This window comes from Neolamprologus multifasciatus, chromosome 3 (assembly GCF_963576455.1).
Source record: "Neolamprologus multifasciatus chromosome 3, fNeoMul1.2, whole genome shotgun sequence".
Classification (NCBI taxonomy): Eukaryota; Metazoa; Chordata; class Actinopteri; order Cichliformes; family Cichlidae; genus Neolamprologus; species Neolamprologus multifasciatus.
This window is the reverse complement of record NC_140441.1, coordinates 1,372,542-1,383,248: the sequence shown is the minus strand read 5'-3', so window position 1 is coordinate 1,383,248 and position 10,707 is coordinate 1,372,542. Positions and strand designations below refer to the sequence as shown.

At 42.3% G+C, this 10,707-nt stretch overlaps 1 protein-coding gene and 1 pseudogene across 1 annotated transcript; both read left to right on the top strand.

Annotated features, from left to right (window-relative positions):
- The first annotated feature begins 1,758 nt into the window (after nt 1–1,758).
- Nucleotides 1,759–4,155, top strand: LOC146520978 (uncharacterized; annotated as a pseudogene).
- A 2,744-nt stretch (nt 4,156–6,899) lies between these two features.
- LOC146520977 (uncharacterized) lies at nt 6,900–9,617 on the top strand. The gene is made up of 3 exons (XM_085154587.1): nt 6,900–7,122; nt 7,206–7,418; nt 7,496–9,617. Exons 1-3 carry the CDS (start codon nt 6,993–6,995, stop codon nt 7,573–7,575), a joined length of 423 nt encoding a protein of 140 aa, XP_085010713.1. The 5' UTR covers nt 6,900–6,992; the 3' UTR covers nt 7,576–9,617.
- The last annotated feature ends 1,090 nt before the right edge of the window (nt 9,618–10,707 follow it).

Genomic DNA, 10,707 nt, shown 5'->3' with positions numbered 1-10,707 from the left:
TTCACAATATAATCTGATATTTTTGGTAATAAGCATTAAACATCCTGGCTTTTACTTTTTGTATTATGACGTACGTGTAATAAATGGTTCGTAGGAAAAAGTCCAAATTTATAAATATCAACAGTGTTCAGACAGAGATGATTAAAACAAGCAAACATTTTGTTAATGATTTTACACAGACACGGACCTTATATAATGATTTTTAACTTCATATATCAAATACTTTAAGATACTTTATAAAAATATCACATTGCAAAAGACACATAGTGTCATGGTCCCTGTGCCTCACCAGCTGATCCTGTATTAGGCAACATGTTCTCTCTCTCTCTCTCTCTCTCTCTCTCTCTCTCTCTCTCTCCCCCTCTCTCTCTCTCTCTCTCTCTCTCTCTCTCTCTCTCTCTCCCTCTCTCTCTCTCTCTCTCTCTCTCTCTCACACACCTGCCGGGGCGGTGCTCATTATGGGCTCCCACCCCTGGCCCACACACCTGCTGCCTATCGGGATGATCGCAAGGCAGCACTGTGTCACTCGTTGCTGGATCGTTGAGCTTGATCAGCATCCGTCTCTCAACCATTAGTGAGTTAAACTCCGTAAAGTTGTTTCCGTCTGTTCGTCATTAACCCCCGTCTCTGTGTGCAGATCTACCCCGGACCTTTCTCTGCCTGCCTGTTTCCGTGTGGACGAGTGAGTGGATTTGTGTTTCCCCAGTGTGGGGAGTGAAGAGAGAGAGCCTTTGGAGTGCGTTCCCGTCTTTCCCCTCACATACCCCTGGACCCCCTCCCCTCCCTCCAGCACGTTGTAAATAGTATCACCAGGTGTCGTTGTGTAAATAAACTGATTGTTAACTCTGCAAAGATTCCCGGTCTGCGCCTGAGTCCATTAACTAAAACGTGACACATAGTGACTGAATCGTACTGTACATTAAACATAAAATTCTCAGACACAAAAATAAAGAAACTTTCCTGCATGAATTAGTGCGACTGCAGTGATGCAGACGCTGACGGATGCCGTCATGGTGAAGAGAGAGCCGTTATCAGTTGATCTGCATCTCTACCCTCACCCATTCTCACAAACTCTGACTTTGACTGAAAGAATAAGATTGTGGATGCAAACGACGGAAATGAGTTTTCTCCAAGGTGTGGCTGTCAGAGTTAGCCAGAGATAGGGTGTTCGGCAATCTGCTATTCATCCATCTGGTAGAGCTGCTATTCCTCCATGTCAAATTAACCAGTTGAGGATGTCCGGGAATCTGTTAAAGAAGCCTCCTGGAGCTAGGTGTTTCCTGCATGTCCCAGAGGACCCAGGGAAGACCAAGGACATGCTGCAGAGACGCTATATCTCGGCTCGGGGGCCTGAAAGCTAAAGGTGCTGCTTTACATTTGACTTTTAAAGCAAGTAACAGAAACTCAGTTTTGCTTAAAAAATAATGAATAAAATCTGAAGCAATGTTATTTTTATTTTGACGGTGGGTTTTAGAAAGAGTGAGGTTGTCAAGAAGGTAAACACTTGTGATGAATGTTTTAATGCTTGTTAAATTATTCAGGTAAAGACATTGATTCTGTTAAAATGTTTCCACATGGCAACAGGGCTCCACAGGATCTGAAATTGGACTCTTTAGCAGACTTTTCATATTTTTGTAGTTTATTAGCAGAGGTTAGCTTGGGCCCCATCAGGATTCTAGTCCTGAAGGTCTCATGATTAATGCCTGAATCTGCTTTCTCCTCCTTTACAGTTGTAACTCCATGTGTTGCTGGTGACCTTCCTCTTTCTGTCCTCCAGTCTATCTGTCTGCCAGTCCAAACTTTCAGCAGTTCTTCAGTGGATCCATGTCCGTGTCTTTGGGCTGCGTTGATGATGACGATGGACAGGACGTTGACGGAAGGACGGTGAGGAGGACCAGAGGAGGACTCACTGAGGACTGTGGAGCAGCTGAAGACTTTGTGATGATTGACAGTTTGTGTCTTCTGGATCGTTACTCGTCCTACAGTGGAAACTTCTGGTGTGAAAGCTTATCTGGAGAGAAAAGTGATGACGTTACCATCAGCGTGTCCAGTACAGAAAGTGAGATGTCCCAGCTGTGTCTCTGTTGTGACTCTGCTCTGATGGTGGAACTGTGTCTCAAACATTACTCTGTTTTATTGTTATTCAGAAAAAGGTGTGACCATGGAGATCCCTGCACTTCCTGTGAGACCAGGAACTGGTGTCATTCTGCAATGCAAGAAGAAGAACTGTGAAACATCTCATTTCTTCATGAATGGACGTCTCGTTGGACCTGGATCTACATCGGAGTACAACATCAGAAGAGCCCAGCAGTCTGATGAAGGTCTCTACTGGTGTGCTACTGATACGTTTGGAGAATCTCCTCAGAGCTTTCTGAGGGTCAGAGGTCAGAACAATGACATCACTTCCTGTTTAAAGACCTGGCCTTCTCAGCTAACTCCTTTACCTGTTTCATCATTTCTCCTGCAGGGTCTCCTACAACATCTCTTAAAACATCTGTCTCTTCTGAGACCAATTCTTCCCTTTCCACTTTGCTTCTTCCAAACATCTTGATGCATTCTCAATCATCCAGGAAACTCCCACAAAACGCTACATCCAGATGAACAGAATCAACTTTTTGGAGACTTCTTCCAAACAATTCTTCCTTCCCCTCTGTTGTATGTTCACCAGTATGATAATGATGAAGCAGTAAACTCAGTTAACGTGGTTTATTAACCAGCAGAGCAGCAGAGAACTTGCTTAACAGAATGCCGCCTATACCACTCAAAACATACACAGACCTACACGGAGGTACGGCAAGCGGATTAGGACAAAATACCAAACTAACAGCAGGTTATCTACACCCTCCCTCTGTCTTGGATCAGAGTCATCTGCCACCTGTTGGCCTTCTGCCTGTACTGCATCTGCACCATCCTGCTCCTGTCCATCTGCTGCAGCAGGAGCTCAGGTACAAACTCAGGCAGATACTCACAGAAACACTTTGATCACGTCAGCACCGTCCTGATGTCTCCACTCTGCCCACAGGTAACAAACATGCTGTCTCCATGGAGACGCCCTTGCGTGACGCGGAGTATGATGACATTGTTGCTGATGTCACCACTCAGCATGTCTTCTACGCTGATGGATCCTCTGAGGAATCTGAAAGTGTCCAAAGCTGTAAACTCTGTTCACTGATCAATCAATAAGCTGTCAAATTCATTTCTGAAGTATTGAATCAAAGTGTAAAAACATGAATCCAACTATTTTATATTCACAGCTGTTTGTTTCTGTGATGTTTTTGTGCTTTAACCTGATCCAACCACAATGAAAGATTCAAACATCACAAACGTGTGATTGAGACGAGCTGCACAGGACTAAAGGGGAACATCATCAGGAAACACACTCATAACACACTAAGATAACATGTAATGACAACAGCATGGAAACATCCACAGACCAACCAGGAGAGAGCACACAGAGCAGAACTGATCTCATTGGCTGGACGCTCGCTTCTATTTAAATCTAACGACAGCAGCTCCGTCACACCTGAACACAACACTTCTGCTCTCATGATCTACACCTGTGACTTTAACGTCAGCAACACCAACATCTGACATTATTGTAACGACATGTTTTATTATATCATCGTTTACAAGCTGCAGAGCAAACACGCTGAGAGTCAGAGGTCAAAGGTCAGCTGTCTCCTTCAGCGGTTTGATTCTCCTGTGAGCAGAGAGAGGATCTGAAAGTGCAGCAGGAAGTGTTGATCAGGAAGCTTTGAACAGTTTCAGATAAAGATGACTTTTTAACATTTCATGAATTTATTAAGAAAGAAATGAATCACAAACCAGGTCTTTATGTGAACTGGTGGATTTGTGTCATCTGGCTTTTGGATCAGTACAGCTGGTTATCATCTGCATAGCAATGAACAAATGCAGTGTTTTCTAATAATACTGCCTGAAGGAAGTATGAAGTGAAAAGTTACTGGTCCCAGCACAGAACCCTGAGGAACTCTGTGACAAGCATCTGTTCATGAAAACCATCATAAAATGGGGAAAACCAACGAGTCACAGAGTCAGGTTTCTGTTCCTGTCAGGCTGAAAACAAAGCAATGATCCAGCCTCTGCTAAACTCTCTGATAGATGCAGTACTGTGAGGCTCCACCAACAGCACACAGGGACCCAATGGGATCAAAGGGAAGTGATGAAAGGGAAGCTGAAGGCGTCTGACACAGTCAGTCAGCATCCAGGCATCATGAAGGCTGCAGCTGCCTCTCTGCTCCTGCTCGGTGAGTCCCACCTTCACTCTCACTGCAGCAGAGTCTGACCTTTGACCTCTGACTGTCACATCGTCCTGTTTGTAGCAGCTGCTTGATCCAAATATGCGATTCAGAGTGAGTCAGTCATCGTAAAGGATGTAATGTCAGAGTTTATGTGGATAACATGAGGACGAGGACACTGTGTCACACTCAGTGACCATCATTTACGTCCTGTCACTTCCTAAAGGTAGAACACCTGTGATTGGTGCTTTTGGACTGCACCGACTCTTTCTCATAGTTCTAGTAAGAGCTGAAGGTAAGACTCCTGTTTGTGTGCACACAGGAACTGGGACCATCGTCTTACTTTGAGCTGTCTGTAGATGTTTGTGTCCACAGCTGTCTGCTGTTACAATCAGCTCAGTCGTCTCTCTTTACTGTGTTTCACTGATGGAACAGGAACTGTTCTTTACCATGATACACTCTGTGTCAGTCGCTGACCTCTGATGCTCTGTGACCTGTAACCCTCAGTGACCTCTGACCTCCTGTTGCAGGTGTGTGTGTGCTGCTGCTGTCTGCACCGACTGTTTCTGCAGGTGAGTAGTTGGAAGTGCGGCTTCATCAAATCTGTTTTTGTTTGGCCTTTTTAAGTTTTATCTTTATTATTAAAATAATTAAGCTATTAGACATTTAAACTTCAAGTTTCTTTAAGTTACTGAAAAAATAACTTTTCTTTTTGGCATGAATGCTAGTTAGCTAACAGGAAGTTGCGCTCCACAAACTGAGAGAACCATTTCCTGCAGACTGATTCTTTGCTGATTTAGAGTACATTTGCACAATAATTGCAAAAGACAGCCAAAGAAAAAAAATTGTTATTTTATTTACATTTAGCTTTGACTCAAACTCAGAATATGAATATCTGACGATGTGTCAGAGGCATGTGTGGTCCTTTAAAATCTGCCTGTGCCTCAAAACTACATACTGATTTTTAATGGTCTTTAAAAGTTCTTAAACAAAGCTCTTCCACTCTTATGCTGATGACACAAACACATTTTTGACAGTTATAATTGATGATTTAAAGATTTTATGTTTTTATAGTCTTTAATACTAACTGTCGAAACATTAATGGCCACAGAGGTTATTTTTATTGACACACTTCAGGTCCATCTCTGGTTAACTGAGCCATACTTTATGTGTGTTGGTACATTTCTCAAGATATTTTGAACTAAATGAGGTAAAAACCATGCTGTTGCAGGCGTGACAGAGTGGCTTGGCCAACCCCCATCAAAAGGGAGTTGGAGTATTCAAAGCATGGATGACAGTTTCCAAGTTCATGCCTGGACAGAAAGGGCTTTAGCTTCGATCTGACATGATAGAATGAAGATCTCACTAAGACCTAAAATGAATACTGAATATCAAAATATTGCAGTATTCTGACAGTTGGCATGGTGGTGGAGGTTTGGCACCATCACCAAACACCACAAAGGTCAAGAGTTTGAGTCTTGTTAGATTAACTGACAATGATGTCTCTGTTATGGACTGCCAACCTGTCCATGATGTGCCCTGGTTTTTTGATCACTGACAGCTGGTGTAAGCATCCTGGGTTCGCTGTGAAGAAAATGGATGGATATTTATTCAGAACAAACCAAATACTAAACAGCAGTACGTGAAAACAACATCAACTCAACAGAAATTCAGTTTGGCCAACTAAATAGACAAAGAAGATAGAAATAAAAGTTTTTCCTCAAAGTGGATTCTTTGTTATCATTATTTATAAAGGGATATGATGGTGGTCCACCTCTCCCTTAAATTCAGGGTAAACGTTTTGTAGGTCTCCCAGGTTTCAAGGATGTTCCTTAGAGGGCAAGCCAAATTTCTGGATGAGAACTTTGAAATAAGTGGCAGTCTTCTTCATGTGTCGTCGTCTTCTATTGGCTGCTGCATTAGCTGGTTCCACAGGAGGTCATCTGCCTACATCTCATCCTATCCCAGCATCTTCCTCGGTCACACCAACCCTCTGCACGTCCTCCTTCAAGACATCCATGAACCTACTCTTTGGGTTTCTTCTTTTTCCCCTGGCATCTCCATAGTTACCATCCCCCACCTATCAGTTGTAGTCAGTCATGCCAAGTAAAGAGTTAATTGGTCTGCATCCTGTCAAATTCAAATTACCATGGCAACCATGCCCATGTGAGCTGGCTCCACATTTGGATTCTGGTTTTGATGCAGGTCGGTGTGAAGTTTGATGATCATCGTGACGCTGGTCCTCTCCTCTTTGGTGGTGATTGTCTGTCTGTGTGTCCTCCAGTGTCTCTGTCTGTCAGTCCAAACCTTCAGCAGTTCTTCAGTGGATCGTCTTCAGTGTCTCTGAGTTGTGTTGATGATGGACAGACAGTTGATGGATGGACAGTGAAGATGACCAGTGGAGGACCCACTGAGGACTGTGGAGCAGCTGAGATGAATGGAAGTTTGTGCGTTTTGGATCGTAACTCGTCCTACGGTGGAACCTTCTGGTGTGAAAGCTCATCTGGACAGCAGAGCGATGAAGTGTCCATCAGTGTTTCAGGTACAGTGAGATGTTCCAGCTGTGTCTCTGTCTCTGTGTGACTCCAATCTGATGGTGGAAGTCTGTCTCTGTTTACCTGCTATTCAGAAAAAGGTGTGATCCTGGTGATCCCTGCACTTCCTGTGAAACCAGGAAGTGATGTCTCTCTGCAATGCAAGAAGAAGAGTGGTGAAACAGTTCCATCTTTTTTCTTCATGAATGGACGTCTCCTTGGGTCTAAAGCAGAACACGTTATCACCAATGTCAGGCACTCTGATGAAGGTCTCTACTGGTGCGCTTCTAACACATTTGGATCATCTCCTCAGAGCTTTCTGAGGGTCAGAGGTCAGAACACTGACATAACTCCGTGTTTTAAGACCTGACCTGCTGAGCTGACTCATTAACCTGCTTCATCATGTCTCCTGCAGGGTCTCCTATAACTACTCTCAGAAAGTCTGTCCCTCCACCTCCAGTTTCTGAGGCCAGTTCCTCTCTGTCCACTCTTCCTCCTTTCACCAACTCTTCCTCCCCTTCTTCTCCCTCTGTGTCTTGTATCAGAGTCATCTGCCACCTGTTGGCCTTCTGCCCGTACTGCATCTGCACCATCCTGCTCCTGTCCATCTGCTGCAGCAGGAGCTCAGGTACAAACTCAGGCAGATACTCACAGAAACACTTTGATCACGTCAGCACTGTCCTGATTTCTCCACTCTGCCCACAGGTAACCAACATGCTGTCTCCATGGAGACGCCATTGGATGTTGACGAGCATGATGACACCACTGAGCGGATGATCCTCTGATAGAATTACATGTTTCTAAAGCTGAAAACTCTGAAGTCCTCACTCTGAGTTTCTCAATCAGAACCTGACCTGTTCACTGATCGATCAATAACCCTCAAACTACTGATGAATTACTGAATTATTGGATGAAAGTTTTGTTTGACATTGTTAGCATCTTCAAACATTGAAATCTCTGTGCACCTCTCTAAAGTTATTTACTGCATTTCATGTATTTACCACTGATTCCCAACCTTTGGGAGCCACGGCACATATTTCACATTAGAAAAATCACACCACCAACAAAAATATCACAGAAAGTATATTGATAGTTTTCCCTGTGCACCAGGTACAGTGGTATTGGCTCGGTTTGTCCCAGTGTACCTGTTGTACTTTCTTCTGACCACTACTCATGCTAGGGCCTTCATCTGCGTCTGAGTTTTCTCCAGGACCAGGTCCGATTGTTTTACTGCCAGTTGGCAACTCATTTAAATAGAGCTGGTAGTTGTACTGCCCTCTAGTGGAAGAGAATCTAATCGTTCCACCCGTTACTTGATTACTTCGAGGACTAATCAGGTGGAACCAGATAATCGTCCACGGCACACCTGATCATTTCTCAGGGCACACCTATGTGCTGCGCCACAGTGGTTGGGAAACACTGGGATAAATGGTATCAAACACTGGGAGCGTTCGCCGGTGTTTTACAGAATGATGGTGAAAGAAACGATTGATGCACTTTGAGTTCTTCAGCTTTGTTAAGGTTTTATTTTAATCAGCAGGAGAAAAAAAGCCATGTAGTTTTAGGACATTATCATATTTATTACCAATCCCAGGTTTATGCCACGGCTGACTAAATACAGTCAATCCAGCAGCGTGCACGACCTCTTTAAAAAGATATTTCAATGCTCAGATGTGAATATTGTTGTTATCCATGAATTTTCACTTCCATGGATAAAACGATAAAATTAAAACAGATTGTATTCCATTAAGATTCCAAATTACAGTTTTTGACTTTCATCCCTGAAGAGGAACTTTGTGTTTTTGAGTCTTTTTGAGATATCCAGTGTGCCGGCTCAAATTTGGATTTATAAAAAACAAATTCAGGTTCCAAAAGGTAAAACAGGGAGAACTCAGCAAAAACGAGGGTTTGATGACAGGAGGTTTAATAAGTGTGTTGATCAGTGTTTGTGGAAGCTCTGACAGAGTTAGTTCAGTTCTGAAACGTTACTGTGGCCTCACAGCTCTTCTTCTACTGTGTCATTGAAGAACCTTCAAACTCTCTGAGCTGGTTTCCTCCTCAGTCCTGTTTGATGACAGAAAGCACCAAACTGATGATGATGGTTATTAACACATTATTGATCAACTTGTTTCTTTACTAACCAACAAATTATTTGAACATGTCAGCAAATAGCAGATTGTAGAAAAGCAAAATAATAACCCTTTAACTCCAAGTGTCTCATATTTGATGCATCGTCATTTTACATTTTACACAATAACCTGCTGGATGCAGTAAATGTGATACAAATTAAAACTCACATAAGCAAATGAATGTTACATTTTTTAAGTTCTGTTTTTTACGTTTCGTCAGAAGTTTCAATAAACATTCAATAAAAAAAACTTTATTTTCTGGCGATTATTTCATAGTTAATGGTCATCAAAGGTCAGCATGCAATGACATGAGTCAACATCACGCTGCTCTGTGACGTCTGTGACATCACTTCCTCTTTTGTAAAGTTTTTTTTCATTTAAATGTTCCATTCAGAATTTAATTATTCACTTTATTTGGACACTGTTGATTTGTTTCACACAGTCTGCTCTGTGTGGTGACTTCAGCCGTCTGTGAGTGTTTATTAATACGGTGCTTTAACCGCCATCGTCTTCTTCACGTCATTAGTAACACGGAGTGCACATGTCAGTCAGGCATCTGTTTGTCTTCCCAACAAACACGTTAGAAAGAGACCAAACCAACAAAACCTCTGCTTCAAACACTAAATCCATCCATTCTCCTCTGCTTATCTCTGTCGGGTCACTCCAGCCCTCATTTATCCCTCGTTTCAAACAGCTTCTGGATGTCTTCTGTGTCTTTTAATATCATCATCTAATAAATCCTTAAACTTCATTGCATTTAATTGAATAAATGATGAATTTGTTGACTTTAGGATTAGGATTCAACTTTATTGTCATTACAAATGTATAAACAGACACTGAAATATTGTTTGCATCTAATCAGACGTGCAAGAGCAGTAAGTGCAATAAGAGCAGATTATATGCAGATAAGGATAGTGTGAAAGGTGGGAACAGTTATGAACAGAGTATGTACAAATAAGTATACAGATGTTTATATTGCTATACAAAAAGCAAATATACAGATGTAGTACGGACAATGTGCAGATATACAAGTCAAGTGTCTTTATTGTGATTTCAACCATGTGCAGTGGTGCAGTACAGAGTAAAATGAGACCCTGGTGCTACACATGACATATGACAGACAAACACACGACTACGTAAAGTGCAAATAAACAAGACAACACAGTGCAATGGAAACGTGCAAAATGCTAAGTTTTTTGCAAAAGGAATCACAAATATTGCTGTGAAACTTCATTTGTTACATTTTTTTGTGAATATTTAATGAGTGATTTCCTAATATTAAACATTTGTTCCTAAGTGAAGAGAGAGGTGAATAGCATGTGTTACAATCAAAGCAGTTTACTAACAGTCACCAGCTCACGTTCGATGGGATCCAGAAGCTGCTGTAAATGTTCCTGACTACAATAAAGTCATCAGCAAAGAAGATACACCTCAGAGACATGAGACTGAACATTAACCTGTAATAAATAAACAAACATGGTCCAAGTACCGAACCGTCTTTGGATGAGAGTGCAGAAACATGAGTGAGACTCCTTTATAATCTGGTTATTTCTGCTTTAACAGCAACGATAAAAGGAGGAATCATCAGGACGCTGCAGCTGCTTCACTCCAAACACTCTAAAATGACCTGTAATGATAGCGGCAGGAAACAGTCACAAAGAAACCCAACAGAGTGGAACTGATCTCAGCAGCTGGACGTCTATTTTAGCTCTTCTGGAAACAGCTCAGTCAAACCTGAAGTGACAAACTGGGACTTCTGCTTTTACCAACTGCTCCAATCCTGTCTGT